The following is an 18,083-nucleotide window of genomic DNA, read 5'->3' on the forward strand; positions in this document are numbered from 1 at the left end:
TCTTCAGAGAAGTAATAGCCATTACAAAAACCATCTTTAGGGTCAGAAACCTGACAGGCGCTGACTCTAGTGGTTCGAAAGGGGTGTTAACCAGACCCTCGAGCACAATAGCTAAGTCCCACGAAGGTACTGTCGCTCTAGCACAACAGCTTGGCTCCACGAATGAAGTGGGCTACTAGAGGGTGCTTTCGCACAGAAACCCCATCAAACAGAGCATGGCAAGCCTGAGTACAGTTTCTCTTGCAGAAACTCCAGCACTGAAACAATTTGGCAGTGAAATGGGTCTGCATGGTGTGTCATACACCAACTTTCGAAAACATGCCATCTGAGGCCATAACTTCTTCCAGTGGAGGGAGCCCTAGCACTTAGAATAGTCTCTACTACGTCGACTGGAAGCCCAGCATCCCTTAGTTGGTCCTCCTCAGGGGCCAGACATGAATGTTCCATATCTTGGGCCGGGGATGAAACACTGTCCCCTGTGCCTGAGAGAGAAGATCCCTCCTGACCGGAATCGCCCACGGCTTGCCATCGAGGAGGGATATTAGATCTGAGAACCACACAATGGTCAACCAATGGGGCGCTATCATTAAGAAGTGAAACCCTTGTTGATGGACCATGTCCAGGACTCCCGGGAGCAGAGCGATCGGGGGGAAATGCGTAAAGACGCAGTCTGGGCCATGTATTGGCCATCGTGTCCAGACCCAGGGGAGCTGGGGGAGTCAGAGAGAAGTAGAGGGGACATTGTGCTGTCTCCTGTGAAGCAAAGAGGTCCACCTTTGCTTCGTAAAATCTTTCCCAGATTTGACTGACTACTTCGGGGTGGAGTTTCCATTCCCCGTGTGTCACAGCTTGTCTGGACAGCAAGTCTGCTGCCACATTCATATGCCCGGGGATGTAAATCACCCTGAGAAACAGGAACTTGTCCTGTGCCCAAAGCAGAACCTGCTGCGCTAGCCTGTTCAGGCGGCTCGAACACAGTCCGCCCTGGCGATTTAGTTAAGAAACTACCACAGTGTTGCCCACCCACACTAGGACATGATAGCCTCTTAACTGCTGGAGGAAATATTTCAGAACCTGAAACAGAGCCATCATTTCGAGGCAATTGATGTGCGAGTCGAGAAGATGACCTCTCCAGATCCCTTGAGCTGGACGGCCATCTAAGAACCCGTGAGGTAAGCATGTGTCATTAGCATCTTGCGATGACATCACGTGCCTAGAGTGGGACCCAAAAGTCAGAAACCGGGGTCTGAACCACATAGATAGGGTACGAAGCCCCTGGCGCTTAATCCTTATTTGCCTCTGGGGATTGGCCCTTGGATGAAAACCGTTGGCTCCTGAGACTGAGCCAAAATCAGCCCGTCGTCTTTGTAATTTAATATGCGGATGCCCTGGAGTCGTAGAGGAGCCAGAGCTGCAGCCATGCATTTGTGTATGTGCGGGGTGACAAGACTTGGCCGAATAGAAGAACCCTATACTGGTAAGCTTCGACCCCGAAAGCGAAACTCAAGAACTTCCTGTATTGTGGCAAGATCTCTATGTGAAAATATGTGTCCTTGAGATCGATCGTCATGAACCAATCGCCAGATTGGATCTGAGACACAATCATCCTGATTGTCAACATTTTGTTCAACCTGCGAAGATCTTAAATTGGACGCAACCCCACATCTTTCTTGGGAACCAGAAAATACCGGCTGTAATAGCCAGACACTCTGTCTGGCAGGGGAACACGTTCTATGGCCCCTTTGTCCAGCAGAGCTTGACATTGCTGTGTCAACAAATGCGCTCTTTCCGGTTTCACGGAAGTGGAGACCACACCATTGAAACGCGGAGGACGATATGCAAACTGAATCCTGTAGCCTTTCCCTACAGTCCTTTTTACCCATGGAGAGATATTTGGCCGTAGCTTCCGTGCTGGCAGTTTCTCTGAAAGGGACACTAGTTTTGACACTTCGCTTTGTTGGGGGGATGTTAGATGTCCGGCGTCCCGAAACGTGGCAGGAGGCAACCGAACACGTAACATTTCATTGGAGGCTGCTGCTCCCTGAAACACCAGTGGCGGCGGAGATTGTATAGCGACCCCCTGAGGGTGCCAGGAAGGAGCCTCTACTCTCTGTTGAAACCCCCACTGTCCCAGGCGCTCGACCCTCAGGACTTCTTCTTTTTGGACGACATGATACGGCTCGCCACACTCTCCTTCTGCGACTCTCGCCGCAGAGCAACCGGTTGGCGACAGCCCCGACACCTGAGTACGGCGGGGGAGAAACTCATCAATAGCCTCTGCGTGTCTTTTGGCCTCCTGGAACCTACTGACGATCGTATTCATGGAGTCGCCAAATAGGTCAGAAGGTTACACAGGGGCATCAAGGAGGAACACCTTGTCCCTATCCTTGATGCCCGTGAGATTGAGTCACAGGTGTCTCTCCGTGGCAACCATAGCAGCCATAGAACAGCCAATGGTGCGGGCCGTCTGCTTGGTCGCACAAAGAGACAGATCCGTGGCTCGGCGCAGCTCTGAAAACGCCTCCTCACTAATGCTCCCGCCCGTGCTCAGGTCCTTCAGCAGGTCAGCCTGGTAAGCCTGCAGAACCGACATGGTGTGCAGGGCAGCACCAGCCTGACCCGCTGCTTGAAACGCCTTTCCCACCAGCGAGGATGTTAATCTGCAAGGCTTGGTGGGGAGGGTTGGCTTCTTGAGTGCCGATGAACTACCAGGGGAGAGATAGCCCACGAGCGTCTCTTCCACCTGAGGCATCGTCACATACCCATGCGCCTTAGCACCCACGATAGTGGAATAAATCAACATTGTGGGTACAAATATGTGCGAGGAGTATGGCTTAGATCTGGGAAAAAGGGGAGCGATCGATGTTGGGATCTCTCCCCCAGGCCACCCAACATAAATCTGTCGTCTAACTTGGAGCACCTGTGAGTTCTCCTGCTCTTGTGGCCAGTCCAATTTAAGCCTGGCCACAGCGTTAGTCACCACCACCAGCAATTCCTCAAATGCTTTGTTATCGCGTGAGAAACGCTCAGAGGCGGCGCTCTCTGTTTCCATTTCGCCAGAAGCAAGAGAACCCTTGTCCTCGGCTCGCTCTGAGGAAGGCACACGTGCTTCACAACCGGTCGAACAAAGTATATTTTCATCAGCGTTATTGAAACGCAGCATCAAGAGTAGCTTTTGATAGGGAACCATGTTCCGGTGCGGGTGTTTTTATATCACTGTATTTCTAAAGGAAACCGACTGTCTTCAGAAAATTATGGATGTCATTTTCATTTCATCTTGCCTGTAATGCCTGAGCACAGTGAGCAGCGTTTGTGAGCGCAGCGCTTATTTGATTACAGCCGTTACCAGGGAAACCTGTATCTCTCCCACTCTACAAGCGCCTCCTGCTGGCAGAGAATGAATTTGCATATATATGCCGCCACAAATAGAGTGCAAGTCTGTGGGAAACACTGCTTCTGTTATGAATATTATTCAATATTTTAATTTGAATGTCGGATTGAAATGAACCGCTGTTTTTAGAGTAGTTCATTGTTAGCATAAGCGCAGCTAACGCTAATATACTAAAAATAAAATAACTATTTAATGCTCCTATAACTTTTATTAGGGTTAAAAAAAACAGGAGGACATGATGATATTTACTATTTTTACACACCAGAGGCTTTTAAATGAATTGTGAATCTAAAATATGCGTGTTAGAGAATGTACAAATGGTTAACATTGTTTGTGTCATGTCAGTCAGAAAAGCAGTTCTGGGCTTTTTTATTTTTTTAGCTATCTTAGTTAGTTGTTATTCTTGGCTGAATAACTCTAGAAGGTTTTAAAAGCCCTTAAAATTAAATATGTACACAGTTTGGATTAAATGAAAGTATAGTCACATTTTTTAATTAGCATGTTTTTGTGTTTTGCTTTGGTACCGAAATTGGTACCGAGAACCGTGGATTTTCACTGGTACCGAATACTGAAATTTTGGTACCGTGACAACACTAGTGTCATCTGAGTGACCTCATCAGTGCACATTCAACAGCTGCTGTGAGTAAAGTAAGATGGACACAACTCAAGCAGCCTGCAATTTAAAAGCAATCAAATGATTTCCTATAAATAGATGTAACCCTTGAGTTCTTCGAGAGCAGCTAGACTTGGATGTAATCAGCTAATGGATGTAAATGTGGCTTTGAGGTGTGAAGTTTTGTTTTCACACCTCATTAACGCCTGTGCAGGAATTACTTTAAATGAGCAGAAGGAAATTAAAATATTGATTATCCAATTTAGTAGTGCAATGTGTTGAATACCTGCAGTTTACAAGTCAGCCTGAGTTTTTTTTCATAAATTTTTTGTAAGTGTTTATTTCAATTATATTATTTTTGCAGTTGCAGCTTCATTACCATCAGCTAAGTTATGGCTTTAGGAGTCATTTTACACTGTTATCAATCCAACAAGTGCCATATTTAGATGATGTAACATCCACATCAGTCATGCAGTAACCAGCTTTGTCCAATATGGAAAGTGGTGCACACACTGCCAACATGAGAACTCAAGCAAACCTTCTTTGCAATGTCATTACAGCCTTTTGAAGAACAGATAATTTACAACAATCTGACATTCAGTAACCTACTGTAAGGGAAACAGGTCAATAATTTAGCTCAAAGGGAATCATTTAAGATTTTAAAGGGAACTCCACCATTAATATGTAAGGGAATTAGGACAGAATCAACAGTAGTAAAAAGAGGTAAAAGCTCTCTTTGCGGATCAGGGTTGCAGGTAGAAAAAGTTGTTAGCACTGAACAGCTGTTTACTATTGTCAAATAATTTTCTGGTACAATGTTTCTTTTTTATTTTCTTCTCAATCTCTTGAACGTTTTCAATAATATCAAAAAAGAGTGCAGAGGAACTGTTTTCACATGTCTCTTTTCAGTCTGTATTATTTGGTTTCTGGATTGAGGTATTTGCATCATCAACTTGAGTACTTGCAAGTAGCCCTTTTAACTACTCTAGCTAGGTAATGACTAGGTAGTGTAAGATAATATCAGCTTCTGTTTTATTAATATTTTAGTCATTATTTAATACCTTTTTTGGCAGGTCTGCAGGTGTAGGAGTAGTTATTGGATAAATTCTCAAAAATGTAATGTACAGTGTCTTTTATTGCACCTGTCAAGTGCAATAAATTATTAGTTTTCTCAAGCTGTGATGTAAACTAAAGGCTTTTTTTTAAACATTATTTAAAAAGAATGTCAACAGAAAGTCTTTGCAAATGTTTATACTGTTCAAATCTTGTGTGTTTCATTTTATCATTAATGATATAGCATTGTTCCTCTATACACTTGCTCTCTTAGCCTGCTGAGACAAAAGAATCATTCATTACTCAGTGCAAAAAATCTGCCACCTATTGTTAATAATACTGAAAGCAGGAAGATAAATGCAGCACCATGACATTTTGGCTCTGACAGCTTGTACTGTAGGTCATTTTTATGTGTGCCATGAACACTCAATTTACTTAATCTGTCATTTGATGCATTGCCAGTGTACTTGTTAGAGTTTGATAAGAGATCAGTGTCAGCCTGGCCACTTCAGTCCCTGTGCCATCCTTCTCATTTTTCTTCTTACTGCCCAACTCTTGTGTGTACTTTGCTCATGAAGGAATTACATACTTGTGAGTTTAGCATGTTGAGCTGAGTATGTAGGAATTACATTGGGAATGTAAAATGACTTCATACCTTTTTACCCTTGATACTCTTTCAGACGCTTAATCTCACACTGTTTATGTTTGCATGTGAACATTAATGCATTCTGGTTTGGCTGCTTGACATGTAATTCAGTTTTGTATTTGTATTATACTGCCGTCTCACACCAAGAAGGTTTCATGTGATCCACCTTGTTTTATTTTTTTTAGTCCACATTCTGGAAGGGGTGTGCAGATGGCAAGCCTTTCTTAATCTGGTATTTTTAATATAAACTATGCAACTATGACACAGGGCCTCTGTCTTCACACCGCTGGTCAACCCAAACAAAATGTCACTTCAAAGCAAGAGAGATTTCTCAACATCCTCCCGAACACCCTGAATCTCTCACCACCACAATGAGGGGCTCAGATTGGGAAGAGTACTAGTGACAAGTTAGTGAGTAAGATGGAGGCAACATGTTTATTTACCTTTGGAATTACTGAGGTAGTACTTTCTGCAGTTTTTTTAGTGGGTGATTAAAAATTTTAATTTGTTATGACATGGAAAATATGATGTAACTAAACTCGTTGCGGTTTAGTTTGTCACTGGAAAGTATGTTCAGCTTAAGGAATGTTTTTAGCTATGTTTGGGCAAGGATGAATTGTCAGTGGGGTTTCAATAAAGAAACAGCCAGCTTCTTCCCTCTCTTCTGCAGTTTGTGTCAAATCTGATGTTCTCTCTCTCATTTCCAAATATTAGGTTTCAAAATAGTGATGATATGACCTCAAAAAGTAATGTATGTTGAACTCAACTTATTGTTTTCATATTTGTCAAATGCTTTCATGAAAATTGTACCCTAAATGCTTTAAGCGTTTGGACGGGTTTGTGTTTTTCTGTCTGTGCTGTGAGAAGTGTAGTAGCTAGGTCTAGTGAGCATCAATGACTGAAGGAAAATAGAGTAAAGTGCAGGAGAGGTAGCTTCAGGCAGCTCAGAAGTCATCCTGTGAGGAATGGTTTGTGTTTGCCATGGCTTAAAGGGACAATGTACTACCCCACCTGTGCCCCCCACATGCTCAGCTTCCAGGGTAATTTACACACTCCTGGCTGCTCTTTCCAGATTGGTGAACTGTAACTGATACGCAATTCTGCACACATGCATACCTTTGTTCACGTTTAGTCTGGCTGAGTGTGACTGTGAACTGGTCAGAAAGGCACTTTATCAAGGCTTAGCTGGCTTCATTTTATTGCTTGTTTTACTGCTTTGCTTATGACTATCCCAAATGATCACTAAAGACTTTACAATCACTTTTTAATGCCAGTTAAATCACCCTAAATAACTTTAACCTTTTAAACCACCAGATCTAGTGTTTCATATGATATCTTTCCATTTTAAGAGGTTTTTTTTACGTTCAAGCTGTCAAGGGGAAGTTTCTCCCTCTGAAACTTTGTACAACTTGTGTTATTTCTTTCCCTTTTTTATAGCCCTGGAAGCTATTGTGTGTCACTCCAGTGGTTTTGGAGAAAGTAGCATTTTCGCAATTCAATTTATACCTGGATGCTGTCGACATTCTAGACGTGTTTCAATCTGGCATTAGTGCCAACTACACAGCAGAGGAATATGATAATGAATACACAGGGTCGCGGAGACAGTGTTTAGGGGTTCATAATGGGGTTATCAGATGTGGGAATGGAACTAGCTGACCTCTTTAAGCAATCAGAAAACAGCACCTCAGTAAACAAATGTGGATTTTGTGCAGCAAAGATAGTGTTCTACAAAAGTTGAGACAGAATATTCAACTAAAAGCCCCTGTACAGACCACACATCTTAAGACTTAACACCCACTTTTTTTATGTAAGCAGCCTTGCTTGCCACCATGGATGTTTAATTCAAACCCTGTTCCGTAATGTGAGTTTCTTGGCTGAAAAGGAGTGTCAGTTCAGAAGGGAATGTTTTCCACATTGGAATAATATGAATAAAAGTTCATGTGAAATTTTAAACTAAAATCATGAAAAGAAAGAACAAAGAAGAAAGGTGATGTTATTATCAAGAAAGATTTTATTAATATTCAAAATTTGAGACAACAAAGCGTTGTATGTTTGAATGAGATCTTAGACATTCACTGTTTAATGAACTATTGATAAATGTGAGATTAAAGATTCCAAACATCATTTCTTACTGAGGAGAGCCATATTGTATACATTTCAAATTACCCTTTCAAGGTAGTGGCAGTCCTGTTGTGCAGTAATTGTATCAGATTATAACACCATGGCATGGTACTAAATATATACAATATTTATATATGAATGTACCATGATACTTATGGTATGTTTTGTTAAAAGGGTTTGGAATAAGGTCACAAATTAAGTAATCTATTTATTATGAGCCCTTGTAAGAAAACTGTAACACCGGTTTACTGTAAGAAAACTGGAGTAGCAAAATAGGACTTGACCATGAAACGGTCTGTGAACTCTTAGCATAGATTTGATGTGGAAATTGGATAAGGGGCTAATCCAGACAGTAGTGGTGGGGTAAGGAGAAGCCAAATGACTGTGGGCCAGATATGATCTCATGCGTACACTGCTCCCAAAGATTCCAAAAATTACAGGTCACCCAAAGATCACTGAGCCATGCTAGGTGAGCCACGTCTGCTTTGGAAAATAAGGTTTGATCATGGTTGCAAGAGATGAGGAGTCACACTATATGGGATAATAACAGACTGATTTACTCTGGCTGAAGGGAGATGCATGTTTTTCTGTTGCCAGCAGGTGCCAAAAAAAACTGTGGTGGCTTGAACTTTGAGCTTTGTCAAAACAATGTATCTATTGTGATTACAGGAGATAAGTCACTGCTGCTCCTCAACTGCCACCATCTCCCTCTGTTGTCAGTACAGTCTTTGTGTTTGGTTAATGTGGAATATGAGTCATGTAAGGAGCAGGAATGGAGTTGGTAGAAACTCTGTTATTAGTAGACAGTGGGTCTCCAAAGGTGATGTCATAGACCCTCTATACATATGTGATAACGATGTGTCACTTGATCGGCCACTCTTGAGAAGGGGTTAATGACATGAATGACCTTAATTAATCTGAATAATGAGTCCTGGGTTTAGCTCAATATGATGAACGTGAGGATACACGCCCATTCTGCATTTACAAGTTTTCATGGTTGACTTGTTCAGTATGCAGCTGAGTATATAAAGAAGCCATCTGGGACTTTTGCCAAGACGTCTGCAAATCAGAATGTTTTCACAAGAGAAGTTTTAAAGATAGTCGCTTCTGGTTTTACCAAATACTTCCTAAGATCTTTTGCATTCAACTGACACAACTTTATTTATAGAATTCTTTGTGCCAATATATGTCATTCTCATTGGGTAAAAGACCATGGGATCTCAAAGGGGCTTTCATAGTTTAGGCCCTGTTCTAAAGTTCACATTGCCCTGACAAACACCAAGTTTTGTTGGATTGGTGGCAGGGACAGTGTGGCAGTGATAGTTATGTTTCCTGACATTCTAGGCATTGGAAAAACCAACCTCACAAACCTTTGATGAATCTCCCTTCAGGTTTGTGACGCGCTTCATCGAGTTGGATGGCTTGACGTGTCTTCTGAACTTCCTGAAGAGCATGGACTATGAAACCTCAGAGAGCCGCATACATACATCCATCATCGGCTGCATAAAAGCCTTGATGAACAACTCCCAAGGCCGTGCCCATGTACTGGCCCACCCGCAGAGCATCAACACTATCTCCCAGAGCCTCCGTCAGGACAACATCAAGACCAAAGTTGCTGTGTTGGAGATCCTGGGCGCTGTTTGCTTGGTGCCCGACGGGCATAAGAAAGTATTACAAGCAATGGTACACTACCAGAAGTATGCTGCAGAGAGGACTCGCTTCCAGGTATAGTTGCTTTTAATGAGAGATTTGTAAGAAAGGAATTGAGCATCGTATGCAACATATGTAGGGTGATTTGTCTTTACTGTGTGTTTATTCATGTGTAGTTGACATTCCTGGCAACAACAAATGTCAGTGTTTGAAATATTAGCTTTTAAGCATGGTTGATTCCTAGTGACCCAATAGATCTCTGAGCACTCTTGACACAATAAGCACCATAAACAGACATTAGCAACCCATTCCAGAGAAATATCAGAGAACATTCCCACCTGTCTCCACTGACTTTAAAACAGGGGAATCTGTCATTTATAGTCCTTAGCAGCCTATTAGGTACAGTAGGAAAACAATTGAACAGTTAACAAAAAAGTTTATTTACAGTGATCAGTGGGTAGCTCAGGCTCGGTGGGTAGCACTGTTGCCTCACAGCAAGAAGGTCCCTGGTTCGAGTCCCGGCTGAGCCAGGATGCCTTTCTGTGTGGAGTTTGCATGGTGTCCCCGTGTCTGTGTGGGTTTCCTCCGGATGCTCCGGTTTCCACGATCCAAAGACATGCAGTATAGGTGAATTGGACAAAGTAAATTGGCCGTAGTGAGTGAGCACTGGGGTTGCACGAGTTAGTGCGGTCTCAGGGCTGGGTTGCAGCAGGAAGGGCATTTGGTGTAAAACTTGTGCCAAATCGGTTGTGCGGATCACTCCGCCGTGGTGACCTCTGATAAAAAGGGAGCAAGCCGAAGGAAGAGAGATTTACAGTGATCAGCAGTCAGCCTTTTCACATTATACATCAGCTTGTGAGTTGTCTTGCTTCCTACTATCTACAGAGGCAGATTTCTAAACACCATGGAATCTCATGTGACTGACTGACTCCTGATAAAGTTGCCTATGTAAAGTATTTTTATATAATTTAATAATTTAATATTTTACATGGGCAACTTTATCAGGAGTCATTCACACATATCAGACAAATAGCTCTCTTTACCTGAAGTACGCACAAAAATACAACTTTACAATGCTCACATGTTTTGTAATGTAATGCTTACATTAAACATTTGTAGCATGTTGCTTAGATAATGCAATACTCTGATATTTGGTGGAAAAAATAAATTTGAATTAGATTTAATTTGTAGATTGAATTTATCAATTATATATTTTTGTATTTTTTTTACACAGTCTCTTTTAAACGAGCTGGACAGAAGTACAGGACACTACAGGGATGAAGTAAATCTGAAGACAGCCATCATGTCATTCATAAACGCTGTGCTGAATGCTGGGGTTGGAGAGGTCAGCTGATGACAAAACTTCTCTAAAAATTAAAAAAATGTGTATGATATACAGTATATACATTATTAACATGATGATTTCCTCTCTTTCTCTCAAAGGACAGTCTAGAGTTTCGCCTTCATCTTAGGTATGAGTTTCTGATGTTAGGAATTCAGCCAGTCATCGAGAAGCTGAGAGCACATGATAATGCCACACTTGACAGGTACAGAACAGGCTCATTTTCCACCTAACAATAAGTATATGCATCATACCATTGCTTCTAATAGAAAGGCTGTTTGTGTGTGTGTGTGTTTGTTTCAGACATCTGGACTTTTTTGAGATAGTGCGGAATGAGGATGAGTTAGAACTGGCCAAACGCTTTGACATTGTAAGATCTTTTACCTATATGCATAATATTATGTACTTAAATTTAAAGAGCACTTATTATATACAGAACAGCATGGTATTATTAGATTTGTTTACAAGGCTCCTGACTTCATGTGTGTCCTATTTGGGAAAAATGAATGTACGTTTTTTGTTCAGACACACGTGGACACCAAGAGCGCTGGCCAGATGTTTGAGCTGATCAAGAAGAAACTGAGCAACACAGATGCTTACACCCACCTTCTATCTATCTTACAGCACTGCCTCCAAATGCCATGTAAGGATCTTAAATATATATATATACATACATATATATATTTATAATTTGTGTTTTAAACACTCTTTGTGGTTGGAGCATGTCTGTGATGCCGTGAATCTTGAACTGATGTCTTTGTAGGCAGCTTACTAGGTTTAGAACAGAGACTACTGTACATGTTTGTGTTTTGTATCATTTCCTTTGTATTAAATTACAACCATCCCTGCATTCCACATCTAATGAGGTCAAGTCACCTTTATTTATATAACGCTTTATACAATACAGATTGTTTTCAAAGCAGCTTTACAGTATTATACAGGAAAAACACGTGGGGTGGTTCAGGAGCTATATAGCACCGATACAATATAAAGAACTTGTTAAGCCCAGTATGGTTCTTCAGTGGTTCTTCAGCGGTTCTTTGGGGTGGTTAAGGAGCTATAGCACCACTGCCATACAAAGAACCCGTTAAGCCCTTGTATAGTTCTTTTAAGGTTTTCTAACTCTCTCTTAATCTCTTAGTTTAGTTGGGGGAAAGGATTAAAAACGGCATTAAAATATAGTGTATTTCCTGAAGATAACATGCTTCTCAACCCCCAAGACCGCCTATAAGGAAATATTCCAGGGCCTCCACACAAGACTTTTTGACCTCAGAAAAGCATAAAAGTGATTCAAAACAGCTTTTGCCATTTTATTAAATTCCCATTCATAGGAAACATATGAGAGTGGAGTAACATATCTAAAATCTAAGGAGGAGAATTGGGTTCCTCTTATGGTTCTACATAGTACCATTTGACAAAGGTGCTGTATAGCAACTTTAAAGATAGTTAAAGTAGTTCCACTATGATTACAAGCCAAATAACTACTTTTAGTGCTATTTAGCACCATTTTTGTTTAGAGTGTATTGATATGATATGTACACGCTCCAAAAATACCATTTAATTATATTGTTACATGTCCAGAAAAAGCATGTCATTACCATGACATCATATTCCAAAAAAAATAGTATTAAACGTTTTTGGTAATTTGTGAAGAAAGCAGTAGAATTATAACAAATCAAGTTTGTTTTTGACACTTGTAAAATGTTTTCAGATAAACGTGGTGCAGGCAGTATACAGCAATGGCAACTTTTAGACCGCATCCTTCAGCAAATTGTTCTACAAGATGAAAAGGGAGAAAATCCAGATGTTTCACCCCTGGACAATTTCAACGTTAAGAACATCATTAGAATGTAAGTGTCCAACTCATAACACTTTTAGTTCAAAACACATTTATTTAATGGCCTAATGGATAGAGAGTCAGACTTGTAACCCGAAGGTCGCGGGTTCGAGTCTCAGATCCAGCAGGAATTGTCGGTGGGAGGAGTGAATAACCAGCGCTCTCTCCACCTTCAATACCACGACTGAGGTGAGACCCTTGAGCAAGGCACCGAACCCCCAACTGCTCCCCAGGCGCCGCAGCATTGGCTGCCCACTACTCCGGGTGTGTGTTCAGGGTGTGTGTGTGTTCACTACTGTGTGTGTGCACTTGGATGGGTTAAATGCAGAGCACAAATTCCGAGTATGGGTTACCATACTTGGCCACACGTCACTTCACTTTCACTGTCATTGTGCACATGATTTTAACCATCAAATGTTTACTCCTCATGGAAAGTTAACTTTGGGTTTATTAGTGTTGAGTAATATTTTTGAAACCAGAAAGCCTTGATGAGGTCTTGGATTCTCTTTAGTTCTTCTATAGATCAAAGCTCTCCCTATATCACCGCCCGCTGTAGGGATTCTAAAATGTTTTGTGCTCCATGAACTGCAAAGCTGTATTGTGGCACACTTCTGGGATCTGGTACTGTTAACATGGAAGTCAGTGGAAGTCAGTTGGCTAAAATGGAAACTGGTATCAAACAACTTTAAACATTTTGATATTTTAAAGGAAGATGCAGGACTCTAAAGTCTTAACACTGGTATTGCTGTCATTAATGGGCTTAAGAATGTTGAATTTCAGGCCATATGCTTACCACAGGTGTCCAACAGTTCTCTGAGCAGGGAAAAAAATATTTATTTTTTCCTGGGATCATTTATCACCTCAGATGTGCTCTCACTATCATTCACCCAACTTTCCACACCTCTATTCTGTCATTTTACTGTTGCAGTACCAGCAGTCTTTGCTTTTTTCTTGGCATTTCTTGGTATCTCTGGGTCCTCAAATTTGCTTATCATCTACACAAATTCCAGATAAACGTTTATGCACATTCATGTGCACTATTTCCACCAGTGTGCCAGAAGAGGTCAACGGTGGCTTTGGCAAGTGTAAGCACAAAGAAACCTACTACTAGCAAACATAATTTTTGTCTGCTCACGCTTACCCATAATGTGTAACTCTTTCCAGTTGCAAGAATCACCTTAGTGCAGTGGTTTTCAAACCTGGTCCTGAGGACCCACAACTCTGCACATTTTGTGTGTCTCCCTTATTTAACACAGCTGATTTAGATCATCAGCTCATTAGGAGAGAGCTCCATGAAGTGAACTGAGTTTGTCAGTAAGAGAGACACACAAAATGTGCAGAGCAGTGGATTTAAAACCACTGCGTTAGTGAAACAGAGATGTAATGTATTGGTTGCATTTAAGATATCTTGGGCAATTATGTTTCTTTAACCAGTTAAGGAGCAAGTTGTCCAAATGAACAGCTAAAATAACAATTTTCATTTCCAGTGTTGGCTTGTAGCTGGCAATTTACGTATTGCCCGAACAATGTCAGTCTGACTACAAAAGAATCAAACCTGGTTTTTGAAGTAAAAAATCTTCTTCAATAAGTATAATGCAATAAATCCTCTACAGTATGTGAAACTGCATCTTTATCCTCTTTTCTTATTAGTCATATATACCGTATCTTTCATTGTCTTCTCCAGTGCTGGCAGTAAATGTTACTGTATCTGTATTTCATTTTCCTCTTTCTGCAGCTATGGAAAGCAACGCATGTCAAGGTGTCGCTTTAGATTTCTTTACAAGATCCTCCCTTAAACCTCAAACAATATCCACTTACAAAAAGATTCACAACCAGACTAAACTAACCTTTTATTAATTTTTTTTAAATGTTATAAATGTGTTATTAAAAAAAATCTTCCCCGACTGTATGTCATTGCTTCGGTTTAACAGTGGCCCCTTTGGTTTAAAGACCCCGTGAATTGGCTTGATGACAAGTTTTCTTTTGTATGTTGCCATCAGTTTTACAGCCAGACTACAAACCACATAGCAAACCCGTACTTAACATCTTGTACCGTGGATGCAACCAATCAAGGCAACTTCAAAATTAATCAAATTTCTACTTTCTTTTTAATCAGTTCATGTTTTGGAAAATAAACTGATGAACCATAATTTGGCACTTCTTATTACTAGTTGAATGAAGGTAGTATTTATAATTAAGAGGGACATTCTCATTCTGAAGAGTATTTTATTGGATAAAAATGATCAGTCTGACTACAAAAGAATCAAACCTGGTTTTTGAAGTAAAAAATCTTCTTCAATAAGTATAATGCAATAAATCCTCTACAGTATGTGAAACTGCATCTTTATCCTCTTTTCTTATTAGTCATATATACCGTATCTTTCATTATCTTCTCCAGTGCTGGCAGTAAATGTTACTGTATCTGTATTTCATTTTCCTCTTTCTGCAGCTATGGAAAGCAACGCATGTCAAGGTGTCACTTTAGATTTCTTTACAAGATCCTCCCTTAAACCTCAAACAATATCCACTTACAAAAAGATTCACAACCAGACTAAACTAACCTTTTATTTATTTTTTTTAAATGTTATAAATGTGTTATTAAAAAAAATCTTCCCCGGCATTCACAGCACAGGAAATGGTCCAGAGCTATAAATAGATGACTGTTCTCGCTGAAACAGCCGAGCTTCTTTCAAGCATCTGTTGTGTTTCAGCTGCATGATTATTTCTGACACACTGTTCTGAATACTGGCCTTTTGAGAGCTATATAGAAAGTTAGAAATATATTGTATGCTTTCTTCACTGACTCATTCAGTTTAGAAAAATGGGATTGAATCCAAAAAAAATTGAATCCAAACCATCAAACCGTTTTCTCCTCTTCTGCAGAAAGAAACAGGATCAACGGATGACCTTTATGTGAGCTCGCGCAAAGTCAAAGAGCTGTCTGTTATTGATGGACGGAGGGCCCAAAACTGTGTCATCCTGCTTTCCAAGTATGTACTTGTCCTGAGTCAGCATTGTTAGCATTGTATTAAAGTCAACCTATCAGTAATCCCGGGAAACTGATGCTATGATTATGAAGCACAACATGTAAAAATGTTTTTGAAATTGTCGGCTAATTATGGTGTAATAACTGGTCACAACTTATTATAGTTATATAAAATATGTAGATTGGTCTAATCTGAATCTGAAAAGTGAGTAACTGGTGTTTCTACTTTCTTACTAACATGTTAAATATGAACAGTTTATATAATAAAAAAACACTTTCTGTCCATACAGGTTAAAAATGAGCAATGAAGAGATAAAGAGAGCCATTCTAGAGATGGATGAGAGGGAAGAGCTGGCTAAAGACATGTTAGAGCAGGTGAGGGCTATCTAATGGATTGATCATGAAAAATATAACTACAATGTTTTTGATTAGTACTTTTATTACCTACGAGTAAACACTCTCTATGGGTAAATGTGTTCAACAGCTGTTGAAGTTTGTTCCTGAGAAAAGTGATATTGACCTTCTAGAGGAACACAAGTATGAGCTTGAGCGTATGGCCCGGGCTGACCGCTTCCTGTTTGAGATGAGCAGGTACTGCGAAATAATTGAATCTTAGATGAAATTAATTTAATAAATGAGCACAATGAAGTATGATTTCAGGAAAAAGAAAAAGTTACTTTGGATGAGTGATGAATAATACTATGTAAAGTTCTTGATCAAAAGATTTAATACTGAATTGCATAAATTCAGTATTAAATCTGCGGCCGGAGGAAAAGACCGGTTAATACAGCTCCACTCGGGAAACTGAGATATTCTTACGGAAACTTAAACCTGGCTTTATATCGCGCAAATAACATCAGCATACAACGCATCAAGCGATAAAAGAGTCAAAAATGAAAATGAACTTACCATACTCTAGTGGTTTTTCATCTTCACGAGTCTTTCACAGAGCCGGTGCCGAGGAGGTGTGTGGTTGTTCTCCGCAGTCATTAGGACTACTGTTTTTAGATTGACTAAATATAGTAGGCAAATATTTTTTCAAAATGCACTGAAAATCTAAACCTGAGGAACAGTAATAAAAGTTTTACTAAGTTTTAATAAAATGATTTACAGTGATGCTGTTTGCTAGCTAGTACGCTGACCATCCAATCAAAGGACGAGAAAATGCTGACGTTATTGTTAGCCAGCTAGATGGCCCTGGTGCTGCCAACTCGAAATCTGATTGGTTAAAGCAATTGCCAATTTCATTGCCATTGATTTAAGCTAACAGACACCTGCACTGTTGATTCTGAAGGCCTTAAGGCAGATTTCTTTGACCCTGGCAACACGACTGCTGAAAAATTATTGGATAAAAGCTCTAATATAAACATACACTGCTGGAAGCAGTGCAACCAAGAGAAAAGCTATGAACTGAAGAGAATAGACTATTGGAAATAATTGAATACACATTCATGGAAAAATATATTAAAACTAAATCAGTGATTCTGATAATGTTTAGGCCAGCAGAGAAGGCTTTGCTGGCCCTGACGGCCCACCACTGCATAAATTACACAACAGGCAACAAACCAGGATTAGCAGTGATTTATGAGCTACTTTTCTCCAGCATATTTTACCTCCAAAGAAACAGGACACTGCAAAAATATGTGATATCTAAAAATCCCAAAGTCACATCACATTGTGGGGGGATTCATCATTTAGCAGAAAATATATACAACATGCACATCCAAGAAAGACGATTAATGCCAGAAACATACTTTACGCCAGTGCATGAATGCAGCCATGTTTGACAAGCATGCATACTTGCATAAATCAACATTTTACAAAGCAACAATGCGCAAAGTCATGCTGACTAAGCACCCACGGCTATGTCTGCATACTTGGTAAAATAGGTTTCTTACAGAAGCAAATGCTGAGTAACTACTTAATATGGTTATAAATAATTAATATGGTTATAAATAATGTTAGATTAGAAAGATAGGGTTCATGGACTGTACATAGTTATTATAGTAAGTGCATACATGTAGAACAGGACTCGTGCTAACATTTCTTTTCATGACATTGAGGTTCTTAACATTTTTAAACTTTATCTTTAAACATAATGTAAAAAGATTTATGATTAATAAAAAAAAAGTAAAATGACTTTGAGAATAATGAGAATTACAGGGGATAAAAATATAATTAATATGTGTTTTTGTCCATTTTGGGAGGAAATGTGACCTTTCGTAAGATTCAAGCCAATGTCTGAAACTGAATAATTTTGACTTTTTTTCTCTCTATCAGAATCGACCACTATCAACAGAGGCTCCAGTCTCTTTTCTTCAAAAAGAAGTTTGCAGAGCGTCTAGCAGAAATAAAGCCAAAAGTTGAAGGTTGGTAGGTTTAGAGGGAATGTTTACTGGAGGTGTTTCTTTGCAAATGAACAGACTGGTATTGAAGTGATAGAG

At 40.1% G+C, this 18,083-nt stretch overlaps 1 protein-coding gene across 1 annotated transcript in view; it reads left to right on the forward strand.

The window, feature by feature from the left end:
- Positions 1 to 18,083, forward strand: part of LOC107566105 (disheveled-associated activator of morphogenesis 2-like) — a 159,528-nt gene that overhangs the window by 128,279 nt on the left and 13,166 nt on the right. Inside the window, 10 exon segments of the mRNA XM_016251476.1 lie at positions 9,216 to 9,549; positions 10,709 to 10,819; positions 10,918 to 11,021; positions 11,120 to 11,186; positions 11,342 to 11,459; positions 12,528 to 12,670; positions 15,504 to 15,643; positions 15,930 to 16,014; positions 16,124 to 16,230; positions 17,920 to 18,008. Coding sequence (XP_016106962.1) covers positions 9,216 to 9,549; positions 10,709 to 10,819; positions 10,918 to 11,021; positions 11,120 to 11,186; positions 11,342 to 11,459; positions 12,528 to 12,670; positions 15,504 to 15,643; positions 15,930 to 16,014; positions 16,124 to 16,230; positions 17,920 to 18,008 — 1,298 coding nt within the window.

The sequence above is a fragment of the Sinocyclocheilus grahami genome, unplaced genomic scaffold, assembly GCF_001515645.1.
Source record: "Sinocyclocheilus grahami isolate Dianchi unplaced genomic scaffold, SAMN03320097.WGS_v1.1 scaffold1047.1, whole genome shotgun sequence".
Lineage (NCBI taxonomy): Eukaryota > Metazoa > Chordata > Actinopteri > Cypriniformes > Cyprinidae > Sinocyclocheilus > Sinocyclocheilus grahami.